This window comes from Balaenoptera acutorostrata, chromosome 9 (assembly GCF_949987535.1).
Source record: "Balaenoptera acutorostrata chromosome 9, mBalAcu1.1, whole genome shotgun sequence".
Classification (NCBI taxonomy): Eukaryota; Metazoa; Chordata; class Mammalia; order Artiodactyla; family Balaenopteridae; genus Balaenoptera; species Balaenoptera acutorostrata.
In genome coordinates, this window is record NC_080072.1 from 103,912,932 (window position 1) to 103,934,502 (window position 21,571).

Below are 21,571 nucleotides of genomic sequence, written 5' to 3' on the forward strand. Positions count from 1 at the left end.
GGTTCTTCTCCCCTGCCCTTGAGGAGGAAACAGGAGATTCAGTGCACACACACCTGAGCTGTGAGCACTCAAGCTCCAGCAGAAAGTCACCAATTTTATCCCCTTGCTGCTCAAAGTGAGTGAGGGTCTCCCAGCCCCAGGCCCTTTGTGCCTCTCCACCACTGCCTGACAGCAAATGACCCTTTGAAAGACTCTAGAAGAGCTATCCCGAGCCAGTAAGCCAAGCTGGAGGCTGTGTGGAGAAGCCCTTCTGGGTCCACAGCCTGGGCGGGGTCCTTTTTGCATCATCCTGAGACTCAGCTTCTCCTGGGAATTCCAAGTCTGAAAAGGTGATTTGACTCTCACTTTCCACACAAACACAATGTATCTTTATTGAGGTTTGCAAAATAAAAGCAAAACCATGCATTTCAAGTTAGTATAAAAAATATCTTCCTTATCCCCTGCCCCAACAAAACCCAACCAAACCAGCAGGACAGGTTATATTAATGCCGGGAGCTGGAGGGGCAGTGAAGGATGAGGTTAGGTGGGACGGGGTACAGACCAAGGGGGCCTGGAGGACTGGTTGACTGGCGGTCCCGACCAGGCCCTGGGGGATGGGGGCGAGAGGCAGAGGTAGCAATCTCAGCAGCATCCCACTGCAGTCTTAGAGAGAGCCCAGGGCGGGGGCCTTCCTAATCCTAGGTCCACGTCCTCTTCTTCTACCTCCTGGAAGTTTGGGTCTTAACTGAGACTCAGTTTTCCCATAATAAAGAAAGGTGGGGGCAGAGGACCGGAGGTCTGGAAGGCGGCCACCCTCCCAAGGCTCAGGCCTCTGTGCTAGGGGTGACCCCTGTAGGAAGGAGAGAAGCCAGATGCTCAGCCAGCGAGTGGCTGGGCCATCACACCAGAGACCCAGCCTGACTCTGGGCGGGCACCATCACAGGGACAGCACCCATGCGGCTCAGAGCAGAGGAAGAGACCCCCCCAGGGCTGGGGGATATTGGCTGAGGGTGGGCCCCATCTGTTCTGGGCAGCCTTGGTGAGGGCAGGACCTGACTGGAGAGGCTGGGTGTGGGGCTCAATGCACCAGGCCTGGGAGGGCCGTGGGGTGGCCGAAGGGCTCGTGCGGAGGTAACAGAGGAGAGGGTCCCATTCTTGGAGATTGTGTCTGAGCCCTTGGGCCAGGGCAGGGTCCGGGGAGCGATGGCGTCCTCCCTAGTCATCAAAGAAACGATAAGAGGTCAGAAGCCGGAAGGGGGAAGGGGGAGAGTTCCCACGTGCTTTGCCTTACTCTCACCTCCCCTCTCCTTCAACTCTCCTCTCACTTAAAATCTGCCCACAAGAAGGATGGTTCAACCACCGCCCAACCTTCCGTTAGATGAGAGCTGCCCGAATTCCCAAGGAGAGCCCTCATCTTGGCAGAGATCAGGGACACTTACTTGATATCGTTGGCCGGCTCCTCTAGGGCCTTGCCCCGGCGTTGGTACAACAAGACCAGCCCAACCAGGAGCCCCAATCCAACCATGGTGCCCACGACAGCTCCAGCAACCACCGTAGCCTCAGGCCCTGGAAAAACCTTGCTGTCAGCGGGGGACTCTCAGCTTATTCCCTGGCCCCTTCCAACCCCACTGCCCCACTGCCCTACCACCACCATACACATTTTCTCTCTTTGTTAAGAAGAAGGTGCTGTCAAGAAGAAAGTGGTCACTGACCAAGCACCTGCATGAACATTTGACCAAGACAAGCTCCTTGTCCTGTTGTAATGGAAGGCCTCCTCCCCTCTCTTGCAAACCCACCCCACCCCCCATTGACCAATCTTCTCCCTAACCACACTTACCCCTCACTGACCTGTGCTCACTTTCAGGGTCACATTGCACTGGGCGCTGCCCACCTCATTGTGGGCCTTGCAGATATATACTCCAGACATGGAAGTGGAAAGGTTTTTGAGGTTTAAAGACCCATGGATGGCATCTGTGGACACAATTTAACCGTCAGTCCAGGGATCCTCTTTCCCATAAAAATCATCCTGCCCCTCCTCTGGAATGTCCTCTTTGACTCCCTGGGAGAGACTCCCCGGCTATCCGTTCCCTGAGGGAAGGGAAAGGTGTGACAGCCAGTGTGCTGGGTTCTGCTCCCAGTTGCCTAACTGCCAGCTCAGTACCCCTCTCCATTTCCACCGCTCCGTGTCCCCAAGTGATATCTGAAAGGAGGCTAAAGAGGAAGTGATGCCCAGAAAAACCAAAATCCAATTTTTACTTTTATTTCTGAATGACAGAGAGTGAGAGAGAAAGGACATTGAGCAAGGAATTAGAAAACCTAGGATCCAGAATTGACCAGTCTTCTCCTTGGGAAGACTGGTCAATTGACTTTAAGAAAGTTACCTGCTATCTCTGGGTCCCAATTTCTTCATCTGTAAAATGGGGTAATACGACCTACTTGATGGTGTTGAAAGGAATATATGAAATATTCTAATGATTTTAACAGTTAAAGTTTATTGGCTGCTTACTCTGCACCAAAGACTAAGTTCTTTACATGTACTAACTTAGAAAAGTTTCACAACAAACCTATGAGGTAAGCTCTATGTAAAAATAATTTTAAAACTTTTATTATAAAAATGGTCAAATAAAAAGTAGAAAGAGGGACGAAATAAAAATCCATATACCCACAACCTAGATTCAACAGTTGCTAACATTTTGCTATACTTATTTCATTTCTCTTTCTCTTTTTTCTGAGACATTTTAAAGTAAATACTTCAGCATGAAGCTCCAAAAATAAGGAAGGACAGTATCCTACATAACCACAATACCATTACCACACCTGGTAAATTAAGACTAATTCTCCAAGAGCCTCTAGTACTCCATATTAAAATTGTTCCATCGATTATCTCAGTCAAATTGAAAAAAAAAAAAGTTCCAATTGCCCCCAAATGTTTTTTATAGCTGGTGTGTTCAAATCAGGGCTATTGATATCCCCATTTTACAGATGAGGAAACAGAGTCACAAAGTCACACACCTAGTGAACGCAGATCTTCTAGCCCCAGCGCCTCTTGAGTAACGTAAGTCTGCAGCACGTGCCCGCACCTGGCAGGGCCTCTTTCTCCAGCCCCTCCCCACACCCTCCTCCTCCTCCCCGCCAGTGCTTTTCAGCATTGCCTCCCCTGGCACCCCGGCCCCTCTGGTACGTCATCTTTCCTCCACCCCAGCCGCACTCTCAGTGTCTCCGGAAGGTCCCTCACCTAAAACAGGTGCAAAGAAGACCTGGGAGGATGGGGGCGACCGCACCCACTGGTATTGGGCAGCGGGCTTACTCCTTGGGGACTGGCAGCTCAGGGTTACGTTGGTCCCCACGTGGGGCACGCCCCGGAGGCGGCAGGACGGAGGAGCTGGAGGAACTGGGGGAGGGGAGACAGGTTAAACAATCACATCCGGGGGCCAGCGGCTCCTCCTCCCCCGCTCCCACACACCGACCCCCTGTCACTCTGTTGGCCCCTCCCCCAACCTTCACACTCAGTCGTTTGGGGGAGAGACCTGCCCCACCTCCCATGGGTGCCTCTCACTTACCCAGCACATTGAGTTCTAAAGTCTTGCTGCTGTGACCTCGAACAGTGCCTTGACTGTCTTGCAAGTTCACGGAACAGAGGTAGGGTCCGGAGTCTTTCTCCTGGAGGCCCTGCAGCCGCAGTGACACATTCCGGGAGGGCATGGGGTAGACCAGGGATGCTCCAGGTTTGCTTGATGTGACCCCACTGATGTGCGCCAACACCTGGTGGGCGGGCATAACACCTCCCCATTATTACTTGTCTGCTCTGTGCCCAGGGCTCAGCTAGTCCCCCTCCCCCAAACTGGGGGTCTTCAAATGCCCTTCACCTGCACCACCCCCTCTAACCTCTACCAGTTCTCCATTCACCCCTGTCATTCTAGCTACCGTCTCACCGCCCCGGGTCCTCTGCACCAGAACAGGTCCTGTTCCCCTGGACGCTGTCTCTTCATCTCCCACTTGGGGTGTTTAGAAAGTGGTAAAATGGGTGAGGGATAATGTAAATAGGGGGAAATGTATGAAAGAAACTTAGACTGCAGGGGTAGAGCCAAGAGAAAAAAATATCTTTTTAAATTTTCTTTTTCTTGAAGATCCCCAGCCCCCCAGTGTATAAGTCCAGGCCCTACCCCTGTAATCTAAGTTTCTTTCCTACATACCCCCTACTTATCAAATGACCTCCTGAACACACTTTCTAGGACCTTGCAAGGAGCCTAGCAAGTAAGGAGCTCTGAAAATGACGTTTCCTTGGCTTCTGGGTAAATTTGCCTCTGAGTCTTTGTCTGATGTCAGGAAGGAAGATAGGTGAGAGAGTGTAGGAGGACATGTACCCTCCCTTGCCTCTCAAGGAGGTTATGTGGGAGCAGGGGGACAGATAATCATTTGGAAAGAGAAGCGGCCTGTGACAATGTCCAAAGCACAGATAATGTGAAAACAGGAAGATGCTCAACTTTTAAAAGTTGTGTGATACTTGCCCTAACCCTTCCTGTTTCCTATACCCTCAATCCTCACTTTCCCCCTTGCCCCGCAAAGTAAAATGCCTCTCCACTTGTCAGTGTTTGGTGCGCTGGATTTCTAGGGAAACCTGGGAAAAAGAATTCTTTGGGGAAGCCTCCAAGATCAAAACAAAAATTGAACCCGTGAGGTGGACCTTGCTTTTTCCCTGACACTCCTTCGAGTCAGCCATCCCCTGGCCACCCCTCCCACCGTTGCCAGCTCTTCCCTGTTCCCCACCCCGCCCCCGCCCCCCCCCCTCCGGCGTAGCTAGCCTCTGGCCGAGACGATTTCCCTCACCTGGCTCATATTCATATTCTTCCCTTCCAGTAAGAACCATATCACGGTGGGCACCTCCCAAGGCTTGGGCTTGGTCGAAGACACCTCCCCTTGCAGGGTGTACCACGCCGGGAGCACCACTTCCGCTCCCTCTACCGCCCGCAACTTGGTGAGGCCGGCGGGCACGTGCAGCTCCACTTGGGCCCGCGAGGGGGACGCTGGGGATGAGAGCGAGGAGGGTGAGCGCGGAGCCCAAGGACCCAGCTCAACGCGGCGGCAGGAGAGGACGAACCTCGTGGGGTCCCGCCACCGTGGGCCTCGAAGACTGGCCAGGGCCCGCTGGCCTGGGATCCCATTGTCAATTTCATCAGAGCCTCTTCTCCCCAACCTCAGCCCGCTGGCTTGCGGCAGGGATAGGGACCCGTGTCTATGCATTTATTGGTATCCAGAGGCACAGATTTCCGCGCAGAGGGGGCAGATTTCCAGCGAGAATGGAAAGACATCCAAGAGGAAGGGAAGAGTCAATACTTTTTATCTACACTCTACGTAGGCCACTTGCTCCCCCAATTTTCCTGGGCGGTAAGACGCTGGTCAGGATCAACAGCTTTCCCATCTCCTGCGTTCTCAACCAGACGGGCGGAGCGGGGTGGGAGGGTTAATCGGTTACCGATTAACTCCGCGGCTCCTTCTGAACTACTCCGAGCCAGGGAAACTGGAGTGGCCCAGCGCCCAACCCGGCCCAGTGACTGCCCGTGCTCCCCGGCCTCCCGCTGGGTTCCCACACGTGGGCTTCCCCAGGAAAGTTCCCAAGGGCCCTTTTGGGGCCCAGGGGATCTGGGCGGGTCGCAGGGAATCCTGGCAGAGCTAGAGGAGAATGAAGGTCCCCTGACAATCAAGTACAAAGCAATCAAGTACAGAGCTTGCCTCTGCCTGTGACTGACCTTCAGGAGGTGGCCTGGGGTGTTGGTTTCAAGGAGGGACCTGTCGAATCAAAGCTTGCATCATGGCGCCCAGGAGCACTCACTTATTGCCCTTTGGAGAGGCAACGGAGCAGCCAGTCAAAAGCCCTTTGGGGGAATAAGCTTGGGCTTGTCCGTGGCCAGGCTTGAGGATGTTGGCCGCCCTAGTCCTAAGCCCTGCTCTCACTGAGGCCCTGAGTCCTCCGCCTCAACGCTCTGCCCTGGAGTGTGAGATGCCATCTCCGCGTGGTGATCAGGGGGCCACCGCTCAGACAGCGGCCGCGCACGGGTCCGGCTTTCCACCCTGCTAGAGGCCGGCTGAAGGCCTCTAAGGGCCCAGGAGTGGATCCGGCCAGGATGCACACCGCCCCCATGGCTTCCTGGCTGCGTGTCTTTACAGAACCCCCAGCCCGATTCCTTGGCCTTCTTAGCACCCCCCTCCCCATTTCCTGGCAGGTCCCTGTGGGCCAAGCAGGAAACTTGTGCCCGGTGATAAGACAGAAGACAATGAGGAGGGCGCCGCTGGACCGGAGGCTCTGCAAGCAAAAACAACCTCTGCCTCAAGGAGCCTGACACCCGCTCAGGACCAGCCCGCCGGCTGGGACGCGGAGAGGCCTACGGGTGGTGCAGGCTCTGGCCCAGCCTTTCTGCAGCTCACCCCCAGCGGCCAGACACAGTTCCCGCCGGAAAGCGGCCACGGTCCCGGGAGAGGGGTGAGCTGCCTCCGCCCTAGGCACCCCCAGCCACCTCCCTCCGGTCCTGCATTTATGAGGTCACTTTGCCAAAGGTAGAGGGGTGGTAAATCAATAATAATGTGGACACACTGGGGTCTGGGCAAAGGCCAGCTAGGAGCTGCAGAGGGCCCCAGGCTTCGCTGCCCTGGTCCGGGGTGTCCGCTGGAGCAGAAGCCCCTCAACTCTTCGGCCCTTTTTGCTCCCAGGTGCCACAGGGAGAGGCAAAGGGGGTGGTTGGGTCTGAGTGAAGGAGACAGGAGCAGCCCAGGGAAGGGACCCTTCTGGCCCACGCCAGACCAGAGTGTGGAGCAGGCTAGAGCACAGGAGAAGGAAAATGGGCCTGCTCCCCAGGGCTACTATTTTTAGTCTCCCTCTTTCTCTGAGAAACTCCCCCCGCGGGCTTCTCACGCCCCAGGGGCAGCATCGCTGAGCGTCCGAGGAGGAGCGAGGGAGCAGAAGGGCCTCGGCGGCGGAAAACCCTGTCGGGCTGAGCCCAATGGAGCCTGTGCCACCCAAAGCGCTGACCATCCCGAGGGCCATTTAACCCTCAAGTGGCCCCCCGGGGGTGGCCGGGTAGGGATGCTGAAGCCTGGGTCTTCAGTATGAAATCTGAGGCTCAGAGTTAGGATAGAAAGAGGACGACGGGTTGCAGGAGAGCTGCCGATGACGCCCTGGCCACTAACTTGAATTTTTCTCCCTTTCTTCAGAGATCCCCAGCAGGAAGGGGGATGGGGAAGTTGGGGGGTAGAATGCAGAAGGGAAAGAGGTATTGATGTTGAAGTTGGGAGAGGGGGCCTGAGAAGTCAAGGGATCCTGGAGCAGCCCCACCAAGCCTAGAGGGGCTGGTGGTCTGGTCCTGAGCCCCACTTTGTCTGGGGACCCTAATACTTCATGCCCCAACACCCCTGCAGCACAGACTGGGCTAAAGGAGACACGGGTAAAAGTTAGGTGGGCCCCATCACTGTGGTTGAATTACACTCTACATCTTTCCAAGCCTTACTTGTCCTGGTGATTCCAACCTGAGAGAAATGAGGAGTTAAAGCTGACCTGGACAAACCCACCCTTCACCCTCATTCGGGATCCTTGAAGAAAGATGGCAAGAAAGCTTGGGAGGCAGCATGTGAAACAGCTTATAATGAGCTTAGTTCCTGTGGGTCCTTTTCTCCCAGATATTGCCCTGGGCCACCCCAGCTCCTGGGCGCTCCTGGAGGCCTTCAAACACTCCTCAAGCACTTGCTCCAAGGAGGGGCCCTTCCTCTCTGACTCAAAGGCCCTCTTCTCTATTTCCTTTGTCCCTTTGGCTCTGGGAGCCAATGGGGGTGGTGGACCTCTTGGGGGGGGGCTCACAATTCTGCTCCTCTAGGCATTCAAAGCCCTCCTCCATTTCCTGTGTCCCAAATGACCTCACGGTCGTGCTTTGGGGGCACCTCCCTTGATTCCCAGGGCAGGAAGCAGGAGGAGGGGGCAAGTGGGAGGATCTGGGCTGGGGAATTGAGGTGAAGTGCGTGTGTCAAGCCCGGGAACCAGGGAATTCCCCAGGGGCTCTCGCACATCAGTTTGTGGCGGGGTGGGGGTCGGGAGGGGGGCTGGAGTTAAGTCCTTAAGCTCTTTAGCCAGTGTCTCATCCAGCAGCTCAGCTCATCCGGCTCTGCTGGGTGGAGGTGGGGAGTGGGGGTGAGGAATGGCTCCAACAACTCACCCCAGGCGGTGCCCTAACCCTCTCCCCGACCACAAACACACCGCACCCAAAGTGGGAGCTGTTCCCCGACGCAGCGGGGACACAAGTGATGCCCTGCGTGGGGGGAAGTATAAGGGCGGGGAGGGAAAGAGTCAGAGACGGGAGTCCTGTCCCACCCAGCTCCTCATCAGTGCCCAAAACCACCTCCCTCAGGGTCGCATTCACCCCACCTCTCCCATCTCACGTCCCCTCCAGGTCCAGGGTTTCACTCACCGAGAGTAGTCAGCCCCAGGAACAAAAACCGCAGCAAGCTGGTCGCAGGGGACCCGGGCAGGGAAACCATGGCCTTCCCTGGCCCCGACGGAGTCAGGGGCGCCGGCTCCGGGACACACCAAGCGACAGGTGCTGGGGCCGCACGACGGCCGGAGCGGAGGCGGGAGCCGGGCCACTGACACCAAGGGCGGCTCTGGCCAGAGTCTGCGTGCGTGTGCCGGTGGTGGGGTGGGGACCGACGGGGACTGGGGGCGGGGCATTCGAGGGGGCGGAGAGGTCGCCGTCCTCGCGGGCGGGGCCCGAGGGTGACCCGCCGCGGGGGGACGCTCCTCGCGCTCCGACGGCCGGCTCCCGCGGCCTCCACCGGGTCAGGACGCAGGGTGGGGTCGGGTGAGTCGTGGCGCCCTCGCAGCCGGCCGGGGGCAAGGGCAGAGGAGAAGAGCCCTAACTCTCAGACTACGCCATAGCCTTCCCCCTCCGCTAAGTGGGGTAGGAAGGAGGGCCAGGAAGGAAGGGAGGTTTGGGGATTATCCGACGTCCAGGGGCCACCCGCACCCGACACCCTAAGCGGCCGGGGCTCCCGCCCGACCAATCGGCTCCGAGCTTGGGGGTAACGCGTCCTCAGCCTAAGCGGGGAGGAGGGGAGCCGCGTTTTCCCGGGGCCACTGGGGCTCCGCAGTGTGGGGCTTGAGGCGGCAGGACAGGTCCAGAGCGCCGGCCGCGCCGGCCCGGTTCTGCTGCCCGCAACTACCAATTTCCCAGGGCCAGGGGCGGGTTGGGCCGCGGGAGCGGGCAGGGAGAGAGGCTCGGGAAGGGAGGCGGCCACGCCCACCCCCGCCCACCCCGCACGTGCCGCGTGGCCCCGAGGCTGCGGTGGGGGATGCGCCGGCGGTGGACCCGAGGACCGTGTTCACCTGTGGCCGGAGAAGACGGGGCCTCTCAGCAGGTTCTCGGAGACTCCCTAAAACCAAGGCCCGAGGGTCACCCGGAGCTTGCGCCGCAAACCCGAGCAGGGAAGTGACTGGCGCAAGGAAACCCCAGGAGCTGAGCAGGAAACTGAGGAAACAAGATCCCGGTTCCCCGCTTAACTCTGAAAAGCCTTATGCAGACTGGGGAGGAGGGGGCAGCTGCGGGAAGGTAGACTGGACCAAGTCCCTCCATTTATTTATCCCCATGTCTTCGCTGCCTCCCATCCCTCCTCAGGCCCGCTCTGATCCTTTAATTCCCGGGACTGGATCATGTTCGCTGTGAAATTTAACTGTCCCTCCCCGCGCCAGCCGGTCACAGGCACCTCTGCGCCCTCTGGCGGCCGCAGCTCTCTTACAGAAGGGCACGCACCCGTTCTGGCTTCTCGGTCGGACAGCCAAAATAAAGATGCTTCAAACATCCGGGCACGGCTCAACCACCGAGCAAAAGGTCACCGAGGACAGAAGGCGTAACAAGGAATCCCTGGCGCTGCCTGCTCTAGGTGACCAGTTGACTGGGTAGAAAAGCAGCCAGGCCTCCTGGATTCCATTTACTCCACACGGCCCTGCATTAACACTGAATGTGGTCTTTGAGCCTGCGCTGCCCAAGGTCTTTTTCTACACAGCGCCCTGTAGACGCTCTCAGCTGCTTCTTCCTAGTGTGACCTGCCTGGCTGCTCTTCAAATACCTGCCATGCAGTGGCTTTGAGAAATGGCTATGCAAACACTAGACTGCTCATGCAACCCCTAGAATCTAGTACTTGGCAGCTCAGTGACAGCAAAGGCAACAGTAATAGGTAACTGCTAGTCTCATACCCTTATACAGGGACCTACAAACTTTGAATTGTCAAGTAGATTGTGTGTGTGTGTGTGTGTGTGTGTGTGTGTATATGGGGGGGAGGGTGCTGTTGGTTTGGTTTTTCTAGTCTATCACACTCTTTTTTTTTTTTTTTTTACTTTAGTCTTCACTGCAAAGCACCTCTTGTAAACATCTCTCCTTTATTTCCAGGTCAGGCCTAGGTTACCCCAAATAAGTAATTCCTTCCAAAAACAGCAGTACAATGCTCTCGGTTGTATCCCAGGAGCACCAGAGCATCTGATTACAGAGGCTGTGCTCATCCCTATCAAGTGCTACGTAAGGCAGGGAGGGCCTCAACATTCACTCTCAGTAGGTAACTTTCCAGAATTTGTGCCCCAAACAATTTACAACATCAGAAGTAAAGATACAAATAAAGATTTGCAGGCAGTGATTCTCTCCATGTGACACTGAAACAGTCCCTTCAGGACTCTTTCACTGCTCTCACCCAATCAAAGAATTTTCTATACTATCTCCTACTCCAGCCACTTCTTTTCTGCTGACCCTGAGGCAGTCAATGGTAGAAGTTAGCAGAGCAGTTCTATTACTTTCTGAAAGTTTTTGCTGAGCTGCAGTTTAGGGTGAACATTGCTCTCTACCCTTGTGTAAAATGGGAATGTTAGCGCCGATGATCTGTGAGTGACCTGCATCAACAGGTTGTGTGCAAGAGCTAAGTTCATAGTTTCATGTGTTAAGAGACTTGCAGCTCACTAGTGTTTCTCCCCGTCATACCTCATCTTTTATCTCTACAGTATTTTTTAATGCTGACTCTTACATTTGAATGTAGTGTCTCCATCCTCCTGGAATCAGTTATAAGGCTTCATTGAGGTCTAAATAGTCTACTTTTTGTCTTTAGAAATGCTCATATAGTTATTTGACACCCTGCTGTCCTCTTTTCTAGATTGTTCTGGCCAAAGAGAATGTATATTCAGCATCAGCAAGGTACTTTCTTTCCAAGTCTCTGTTTCCTGGTGCTCAGCTTTGTCCTCTTGCCCCTCCCCCTCACCCATCCCAAGCCACATGGTGAAAACACACGTTGGATCAGTCTTTGCCATACACTCTGTGCCGCTCATAGTGGTCTAGCAATGCCCTATTCTCAGTAATGTTAGGTAGATCTCAGACATCCTCACTAAATGTTCCCAAATGTTCTGCCCCTGCTAAGTAACTAACAGCAGTGAAAAGCGGGATGGGGGAAGACATGAATGAAGCATAATGTTAGTTTTAGGGCTGATCAGTGGCAAAGTTTGGGGGATGCCATGTACTACTCCTGGTGATAATGCTTTTTCCTGCAGCACTTGGCACTAATATTATGAGATTATTGCTACAAAATGGTCAATGAAGGCTCGGTCTTTAGGACTATAATTCCAAGTTCCAAAGAAGAGCAAACTCATGAGAATTTCCTAAAGCCCATACCTACAGCCTGTGCCCAGGGAGAAGAGGTGCTGCACTCAAACATTCCAGAATATTTATTTATACTCTCCCTGAACTAGCACCCACTTTTAGCAACTCACATCAGGAAACAGCCAACTCCATAAACCTAGACTCAAATGACATTAATAAAAGTCATCCCATTGATTATAAGCTCTCTAGTCACTAGAAAAATAAATAAGCATCAACCAACCAAGAGGTATCAGAATGAGAAAAACCACTGATTTAAGACAACTCAGGCTGCAAGAAAGAACATTTTTTTTTAATCAATGTGCAATTTTATCTTCAATAGTACAGAAAAACGGGGAGAATTATAGCTCTTACCTGGATTTGCAGTCCATTTAAAGTAGAGTACCCGAGAGATGCTGGGGGAATCATTAAAGATAAATAACCAATCTAACAAGTCCCTGTCATGAGACCAAAGTGACCCTTGACTACTCTACTAGTAAGGTAGTTCTTAGCCAAGAGTACTAACCTCCAACTGGAGTGCTAGTTGACCCACAGGAATCACTGCAAGATCTAAACGTGATAGTTACCCTCCTAATGGACTGATACCTTACAGTTTCCTATCCTACGGATCACTTAAAATTTTTGTTTGGATGTTTCTATTAGATCTTCTCTCCTTTTTCACAGGCAGTATGATGACATCAATTCTCCACCTGTGCTCCTGAGAGAGCTGCCCCTGATTACTGAGTGTAAAGATGAGTGAGAGTCTCTTACAAATTCATGTACTTAGGGCCAAAAGGAATATCCTTTTGTAGCTTTTTAAAAAGTAGCACAAAGTGAAATGTCCAATGACCTTTGTTACTCTGACAAGAGATCATGACATTGGTCAGTGGGGTACAGAGAGCGAGAGGGAGTGAAGCTGCCCTACTCTGTTGTGTTCATCCCTGGCAGTAAAGTCAGAGCACGGCCCCACTGCCAGTGCAACCACACTCGGCTGCAAAAAGCTCCACTAGTACGCCAAGAGGCCAGGAATTACTTTAATGATTTTTTTTAAAAAAAGTTTAAATGGCAGCACAACCATAAAGTTGGTACATCACAGAAACAAAGGTCTTTGCAGGCAACACTGATTGGGAATAGCAAAACACTTGATTGGTGAAAAAAATGAAACTCTAAATTATATACAATAGTAGCTAAGGGTAATATTGAAAAACAGTCTTATTTACTGCGACTCAAGATTTAACTTGCCATTATCTATTGCTTATTTATTCAAGGTTGTAAATAATACTTAGAGACATAGAGATGTGTAAAAATGAAACATCGTGAAAAAAATACAATTTTTCAATTTCATATGAAACTCAAAGTATAAGTTTTGTCCAATATGGAATGTACCTACATTTGTTTACATCAGGGCTCTAAAATCCATTTAAAAATTGTTTTTTGTTTTTAAAAAAGAAACAACTGACCCACCATGCAAGTCCGCTGTATAGCTTGCTGGCTCAAAATGAGCGTTTTCAGGTGAGGTCTGTTTTTTCTGCCCAAAGTCTACTATGATTTCTTAGTTGTACTGGCCCGATCGTGGAAAGAGTTTCCATGAAGTCTGATGGCAGCATCTGGATGAGGGACAGTCTGGGTAACGGGATGTGAGCAGAGAAGAGAGAGGTAAGAGCCCAAATCCTTATGAAGGATGACATTCAGTTGTTAAATTTTAAGGGGTAGCCAATGGCTTTTTCCAGGCACTCAACTAAAGAGCCAGCGGAAAGAAAATCCCTCTCTACTTCTACAAATTTGATATAGATGGATTTGGGGGAAACTCCAGGATCCACAATACAGTTCTGAGACAAAAACCCATTAATACCAACCCAATCTTTGCTGAAGGTTTTGGTATTTGCTTGGAAATGTAAAAATAAGCATTGCTGCAGAGTCCTGACCTCAGCGATCCCGAGGTAGCAATAGATAATTCGGGTAGGTTCTATTTCCACCTGTAGTGAGGCTTGTGCTGAAAGGGTTTCCAAGTCAACCCGGCCCTCCTTTCCTGGGTCCAGGGAACGTCGCTCCATGTGGGGTGAGGGGGGCCTCTCAATACACTCTTCGTAGCCAATGGCATAAAGGCCTGGGCTTTTGGGAATGCCTCCTGGCAATAAATACTGAACAACGTTCCCACCAGTTGGTTTGGAGTGGGCAATGGGTATCCAGTCAATTTCCATGTGCAGCTCCAGGCACCGCGCTTCACTAATAGTGATCTCCAAAAATTTGTAGTAAACATTTTTCCAGTTCATCTTCTGCACTCGGGTCATGATGATCCGTCCCTCGGGCTTCTCAGAATTGAAGTACTCCCGGAGTCGCTTGCCAAGGGGCACCTGGGAGCTGATCTCAGCATAATGGTAACGGATATCCTCTTTCCAACGGGTGTTATAACCAATTCCAAAAATGGCCAGTTTATTAGAAAGATGAAGCCTTGAAAAATCTGTCCAGCTCTGAAACAGTTCCCATTTCAACTGTACTGATTCCAAAATCTGTATGATATTCTGCATGATGTCTCTTTTCCTGGAAAGAGAAATAAAAGTCAGATTCTTCAGGTGTCTAGATGAGCACTGTCCAGTGGAAATTTCTGCAATGGTGGAAATGTCCTGTGTCTGTGCTGTCCAATATGTTAGCCATTGCACTTAAGATGTGGCTAGTGTGAGTGAGGTATTAAGTTTTTAATTAATTTTAAATTACATTTAAATAGCCCTAGGTGACTAGTGGCTACCATATTGGACTGTGCAAGTCTAGATAATCATAGTATTAAAATCTGAGACATGCTCACCCTTAGGAAGTTCCTAGGAACTAGTGAAAAACTGCTTTCCATTACTTCTAAAGTCTGGCTGTATTCCACTTAGTAACTATTGATACATAAGATTTCAGAAACCAAGGATCATGTACTTTTTAAAGGATTTCAGAAACCAAGGATCATGTACTTTTTAAAGTGGCTATTATAGTGCATATGATGACCTTCAGACCTAACTACCAAAAGCAGGTGAAGGATGCTGTATTCAGAAAAGTAACCAGTAGGTATCACTTAAAAGAATGAACACATTAATTTCTAACCTGGAAATTCTGAAAGTTCAATAAGTTTGGCCCATACACGCTGGCCATAGGAAAATACACAACTGATTATGACTATTGATCTGATACAAAAACATGAAAAAAGGACATTTTCTTCTATTTGTCTGAAATACATTACTACTCCCAAATTTAAAAGAACTGTCAGTTTAGCACAGAATTAAGATCTGAGAATTCAGATGGAAAAGTTCCATTATTAAGCTTCAGTTGTAAGAGAAAAAAAATTCCAGATAATGAATTGAGATTTTTCTAAAATATATTTTATAAAGGGAAGCAAAAGTATAGAAATTATTTCAATTTTGATTTGGACAGTTAACAGAAGAAGACAAAGTACAGGGAAATTCTTGTTTCACATGCTGCTTAATTCATGTAATTCCAACGGATACTTCATGATGATTCGTACATATATATGAGGATATTTGTTTCTCAGGTAGGGTACAACTTTGATATTGGAAGACTGAAGTTTGTTAAATATCAACTTAGCAACAAACAATTACACTCGACATCAATCATAGGTTTAAGCTACAAAAATACTCAACTACCACACTCACATACAATCAAACACAGGCAAGAAAACGGGGTGTAAGGGTGGTTTGCTAACAGCTTCTTGGAAGGAGACAGATCCTGGAAACTTTCTTCTTAAATTCTCATACCTTCTGGAAGAGCTTTTGGAACAAACTGGGGCATCTTCCACATAGTCATTCTCTCTTACTTTCCTTGATTTTCTTTTCAAGATGGCAAAGAGCTAATGTTTTGTTATCAGTTGCTTCTTGAACCAAAGACTGCCCTGGACTTACCCTCCACACTTTAGTTTGTCTTGAAAGCTACTCAAGTATCTGAGTGGCCATCAGGATGAAATCACTGCATTTCTGGAGATTGTTTCTCTTCTCAGAGTACACAAAGGCACTCGATCACTTTTCTAATATTTCGATTGTGGTGCTTGTGAGGCTAAGACATAGGACCATGTTTCTGCATGGGTCAATGCTTTAAAGAAAAATTATCTTTCATAGCTACCATTCTCCCTGTCCTCTTTTAAAATATTTTACTGATCTCAAGGAGGACTAGGCTAAGGAGGTGGGATGGAGGGCAGAGCTTTTCGTCTCTTTTGCTCACTGCTGTATTCCTATGCCTGACATACAGTAGGCATTTGATAAATAAGCGGTGACTCTTCTTCGCGGGTGAAGGATGGTGTATTTGACTGCAGGCTACAGCAGCTAGTTCAGGCTAATCCCACCTAAACCTAGAGTGAAAAGATCCAGTGCCCAAATGAAGTCATTTTATGCAGCACTATCACAGCCCTAAATCATCAGTAAGGAACAGGTCTGAGGAAACTGTTGCACTGGGAAATGAACCGCCTCTTAGAACCCTCGCACCCTGTGAGCTGAAACCTGGAGAAGAAGCAGCCACACAGGACACTTCTGCAGAGCCTGTCGGGTTCCTGCCCCACTGATCTGATCTCGGCCTGAAGCTCCCCGGGCTCAGCCCTCAGATGAGCTTTCCACAGCTGTGGAGCACAGTGAGAACTAGATTCAGTTACTTAAACAGTTCCTGAGAACTGTCTGTTGTATTTCTGAAGTTCCAACCATGGGAAAAGTTCAGGGGGTCTGAGACTGGTGACACCAATTCTGTGAAGCTTGAGTTCATCCCCAGTTATATCAATTGGGCCTCCCCTGTAGTTCCTAAGAACTTGCTTTTTGAGTCCTAAAATGGAATATTATAAGGAATTTAAGTGTCCCTCTGGCCCTCCTATCATTTCACTTAACCCCAGACAAACTCTGGGCCCTGTGACTTACCTTTGTATCATATTTAAACATCCAAATACCACATCCACACACAGGAAAATACCATAAACACGCTTATTTTCATATAATATATTTATTTCTTCTTGTTGTATACAACATTCTCAACATTTTGGATTAACCACTGGAAAACTTAGGCTAAAAAGATGAGGAAGAACAACTAGACATGCTCTCTCAGTGGCACGGCTGTAACTCTCATAGCATGCTTCATTACAGCAAGACCTTTGTCATTAAACTTAGGTAAATACACTTTGTAGAAAGGTGGAACATCTACTTACTGTGCTTCTTCAGAAGACTCTTGTTTTATTTTTAATGTTCTCTTTGTGACAGGTATTTCATCTGAAAAACAGAGGTTTTGAAAAAAGTTATATTTTCCTAAGTGGTGGCATACATTTATGTAGCTAAGTAGCTATATGTCTACTGTTTGTTCCATACTTTCCAATGCGAGAACTTAATTCTAGTGTCAAACACTGTCCAATGCCAGCTTTATAAATATAACTCTTACATAATGAGATGCATATATTTATATGCAAGATCAGAAACCAGCTCTACAAGTATAAAATTCTTCAAGGTCACCAGTGGATTTCTAGCTAGGAGCTTAAAGCTTAATTTCATGGCAAACATGATTTTTAAAGGAACGAGAATGAAAATAATTCTGTTCTATTTAGACTTTCTATGTAGGTTTTAGAGAGCAATTATTCCCCTAATATCAGGATCAATATATACTACGCATGTTATTTTTTTCCCAAAGGTTTAGGTGACTTAACTCTCTCCAGCAAAACCAGAGTTAGAGGATGCCAAAGTAATTTAGACCTTAGTACCGTTTTGAAATTAAGAGGTAGTGATCACTTAGCATCTGCCCTTTTTATTCTTCTAGTCATCAATTCTCTCTCTTACATTGTGTTAGTCTTACAGTTTTATAACCTCTTTCTTCGCTCCCTCTCTCTTCTGATATTTGAGAGATTTTTTTTAGACACAGCATTCACAAGAAATATTAACATTTAATCCTTTTTCTTTCGAATTAAGCATTTCTCTATCATCAGGAGTTCTGTAAAATAGTGCCCATTGGCTTTTGTCTTAAGCTAGGGAGGCACATTTATAGTACCAATCCTACTTATCCTTCCTTGGGGGCTACCTGAGTATTTCACTGGATAGTGAGAACGTTTACTTGTAAGTGAGCACTCATTACACAACTTGCTATGAATGTACAAAGGTTGCAGCAGAAACTTGATTAGTACTTGCAAATTATGAAAACTAAAATTGGACCATTTACTGAAAATAAAAAAGAAAAACAACTACATATACCCTCTTAATTAGTCCACACAAGTTTAGATTTGATGGCCAGGAGTTTTGTTTTCCATTTTTAATGAGAAGACTGGGAATAAATCATTCCAGCTACTGTTGGGATGGGATCCTTTACAGAGTTTGAAGGAGTATGATCCCTGATAATGTTCAAATATCAGCTCCTTTCAAACCAAGGCTTCCCTTCATTGATTGTTCAGACTGAAGCCTGGAAAGGGACCTTTTGCAAATCACAAACAGGAAAAAAAAAGTATTTGGGATAAAGGAAGGAAAAGACAGTTATATCTATACAAGTTGAGCCAAGAGTCAACACTCTTAGCAGTCGTCTTAGAACTAAGAGGTGCAGGATATTTTTAATTGCATAGCCTGTCACCGAGCTTCCTTGTGCAGCTCAGAATTAGGAATTCTTCTGTGTCTTTAGGACTTTTGTGGAACCCAAGTCACTAAGCACTAGGCTGGTAGTTTAAGGATGCCCAAATTGCCCCCAATAGACTGGCTATATGTGTTGTGCTGTCAGTGGGAATGGTATAAGAAGATATTACAGATATGAAGTACCTGTGCACATATAAAGATATGTATATGCACGTGCACGCGCGTGCGCGCGCACACACACACACACACACACAAGTAACATAGATACTGGCTCTCTTACCCAATTCCTGATCTGTTGGATAGCCGTGGAGATCCTGACTGTGGTTTCCCCAGTCCTCCTGTGAATACTCCTCCATAGTGCTGCCATCTGACTCCAGCTCCTGGTACAAGCCACTACTGTTAATAAGTACAGGCTGGCAGGGCTGAGCATCCCATCCTCCCTGACCAAACACCTGTTCCAACTGTTCAAATGTGTAACTGCTCTTTCTTTTCCCAACACCATGTTCTTTCACCCGACTGTAACACCTGCGAAGGGTCTAAGACACAAAGTCTTTTGTTATTCCTTTAAAGCTGTACTTCCTCTTCCAGGTACGGACCACAGATATTAATTACTATTAGACAGACACAGACAGACAAACACAGACACATTGTTACAGGAATGCTAGATTTTAAATTCATGATTATATTAGAAAAAAAATACTAATTTAGCATTTACTCAAACATGTTATAATTCAAACAATTACTTTGCAATTAATTATCCATTAAACAACAAGAAACATTACAACATTATTGCATGTGTCCCATACACGTATTTGTACACCCCCACCCCCATTTTAAAAGAGTAAGAAAAAAAAAAAAGGAAAACAAGAAATACCAGCCAGCCAATAGGATGCACACCTGCCACAGAAAAGAAAGAGCTGCTATTTGTGCCCAGAATTTGGAAAAAGTGAGGGGAGGGAGGACAGAAAGAAGAATTTCCCAAAGCAAAGAATATAACTTTCCTTACCCTTGATTAAGAAGGAATACAGGGTAAAAACAATTGCCTAAACAAATCAGCTGGTAAAACTTGTTCCTTACATAGTCCATAATCTCTACTAACTCACTCTGTCTTTGGGGAAGTTGCTAAAATTTAAAAGAGATCAAATCAATAATGCTACAGATTCCCAGTCTCAAACATCAATTATCAAGAAACAATACACTAAAACCTACATCTAAAAATTAGCCAGTGATAATACTAATCTATTCTACCAACCCAAACTGCCAGCCAAACACACCAACAAATGAAGCCAATAATTTCCTTTTGGGGGGGAAGTGAGGTGAAAGGGTGTTATTTCACTTCTTTTTCGTGGCACACAGCAAATATCATTATGCAAATCCACAGATACAACCTGGACAGTTTTATTATCTTGCACAACCCTTCAACTTGCTTCGTGGTCTTCTAACGCATATTTCTGATGATTTCTTTCCTTAGTTTCATGGTACGTCTTATGCTATCTTACACGACACTTCAAAAGATAAATCAAGGACTTAGTCCCAAATTTAGTTTAGTTACGTCGTTCTCTGTCCCATCGCTGCCTCCTTTTGTTCCTTCAGCTCTCCTCTCTACTTTACGGGGTTTTACTCTGAGGATTTTCGTGACAGACGAGACCCTTTTTCTCTGGTGGCTCCAAATACTTTCTAACTCAGCTGTGCCAAACCAGTTCACCTCAGGCTTACTTTACACACGTTAGCCAGACTATACATTTCTCCTGAATGTGCGATGACTCTCCGTAAGCCAATATGTCCTCTATCCTCGGCAAACAAAAACAACTCTGAATAATCTTTATCGGGCCTCCTCGGAAGTTCAGTACCTTTAAATCGCAGTTGATAAACTAAAGGAAGACACTCTGTCAAATACTTTGCAGATCTGGTCCCTCGAGGCCAGAAATCCAGATGGGCAAAAGGAATAATAAACATAAGACACGATGATGATCTCCCTCTGACACAAGCAGAGGAGTGACTAGAGTCACCCCGTCCTAAAACCAGCCAGCCTATATCCCCTGCGTAAAGCACCTGCCTCATTCTCCCCTTCTGGAGATTTCTTCTGATGCCTCAAATGATGCCTTAAAGAAGTTAGGTTTCTGCCACACTTTAATGAGTGTTCCTTCTCTCTCTTCGTAAAGGAGAGTCACAAGTACATAACACACAACTTTCTGGAACAAATCAGAAATGAACCTGGGAAACGTGTGATGAGCAACCCTTCCAATGGAAGGAGACAAATGCCTGCAGCAGATCTCATCTGACTTGCTACACACTCCCCTTCCCGGTGCCCTCTGCCCTCCCCCCAGGGACTGGAATTTGAATTGCAAACATCTCCTATTTATTTTTATCTCACAATGTCTACTTTCTGCCCTCCAAGAGCACCCCAGCCACTCTTCTCAGCTCCTCCAAGGACCGTAAATGGAGAGTCCCAGCCATGTCCCTGTCACCCTTCCAAGGCCATAAATGGAGATGGAAACCATGCCACTGCTCACTACTTACTGGCCGCCTAGAGAAAGGCATTCAGCACACAAAAGAGCCCAACTGGATCTGTCACGGAGGGTTATTTCAGAAGTCAGGGAATAAAACTAACATTCCTTTGAAGGAAGGGGCCACACTTAGGACGTGACCTAGGCGTAAGCAAAGCCACCAATCTTTGACACTATATATGGTGGGAAACCACAGAAAAGATTTACTTTCTTTGAAACCACCGAATCGAGCTTAAAATTTCACTTGGCTTGTGTAATTATGAATAAGGAAACTAGAAATATCTAAGGGTTCTAGATACGGAAGAATAGTCAAATGATATATTTTATATTTCATCAGAAAAGCCTAACAGATCTTGCCACCTCTTACTTTGTAGTGTACTTTTGAAATACACTTTAATAGTGCAATATGCTGATATGTAAAATATCTATTAGGGGTCTGAATGCAAAATGTTTGGTAACTCCTAAATCCATATGATAGGTATCTGATGTATTGAAAGATTTCCAAATTGATTTTAACTCTCTCAGGACATAAATATACAAAAGACCTATCTTCTGGGTTCAGTAAAGACCACAGATCCAAGGAGAGGCTGTTTAAATAGCACATATCAACTAAGAAAAAGAAGCAAGAACTTAAACATCAGCTTGACTGCTACTATAAGAAACACAGATTTAGATAAACGAGAGGGACTTTAGAAATGGATAAAAAGGACATATGGAGACCTTCCAATTCTTATCATCCATAATAAATCAGAAAAGGTTACACTTTCCACACCCTACATGATTAACCAAAGCATATAATTAAGTGATTGTGTGTCTCTGTCAACAGTCCTAAATAAACCAACTTAACACCTACTGTAAATCTTAG

General features: G+C 48.0%; 2 protein-coding genes across 10 annotated transcripts in view; both read right to left on the reverse strand.

The window, feature by feature from the left end:
• Positions 1-345: 345 nt before the first annotated feature.
• ESAM (endothelial cell adhesion molecule) lies at positions 346-8,614 on the reverse strand. 2 transcript variants are annotated; one of them, XM_007183430.2, is made up of 7 exons: positions 8,430-8,614; positions 4,807-5,003; positions 3,540-3,741; positions 3,215-3,370; positions 1,828-1,950; positions 1,419-1,545; positions 346-1,194 (listed from the first exon to the last, which is right to left on the reverse strand). In XM_007183430.2, the coding sequence occupies exons 1-7, from the start codon at positions 8,497-8,499 to the stop codon at positions 879-881; spliced, it is 1,191 nt and encodes a 396-aa protein (XP_007183492.2). In that variant the 5' UTR covers positions 8,500-8,614; the 3' UTR covers positions 346-878. The 2 variants fall into 2 exon arrangements, with proteins under 2 accessions (XP_007183492.2, XP_007183493.2); XM_007183431.2 differs by lacking the exon at positions 3,215-3,370.
• Positions 8,615-12,641: 4,027 nt separating this feature from the next.
• Positions 12,642-21,571, reverse strand: part of MSANTD2 (Myb/SANT DNA binding domain containing 2) — a 28,742-nt gene continuing 19,812 nt past the window's right edge. For 4 of the 8 annotated variants that reach the window (XM_007183429.3, XM_007183425.2, XM_007183427.2 and 1 more), the window contains 3 exons: positions 18,480-18,579; positions 16,804-16,864; positions 12,642-14,168 (listed from right to left, as the gene is read on the reverse strand). In XM_007183429.3, the coding sequence (XP_007183491.2) occupies positions 13,316-14,168; positions 16,804-16,864; positions 18,480-18,579 (1,014 nt within the window). In that variant the 3' untranslated portion in view covers positions 12,642-13,315. Of the gene's footprint in view, positions 14,169-16,803; positions 16,865-18,479; positions 18,736-21,571 lie in introns of those variants that run through there. The other 4 variants (XM_057552408.1, XM_057552412.1, XM_057552410.1 and 1 more) reach the window with 4 other exon arrangements.

Bases quoted from the DNA above. Each gene is read 5' to 3' on its own strand.
- ESAM (XM_007183430.2), bottom strand. From the start codon at position 8,499: ATGGTTTCCCTGCCCGGGTCCCCTGCGACCAGCTTGCTGCGGTTTTTG. The intron at 5,004-8,429 runs GTGAGTGAAACC...TCTCATCCCCAG, and splicing joins CCTGGGGCTGACTACTCTCG to CGTCCCCCTCGCGGGCCCAA. The intron at 1,546-1,827 runs GTCAGTGAGGGG...AGGTTTTTCCAG, and splicing joins GACCCTGAAAGTGAGCACAG to GGCCTGAGGCTACGGTGGTT.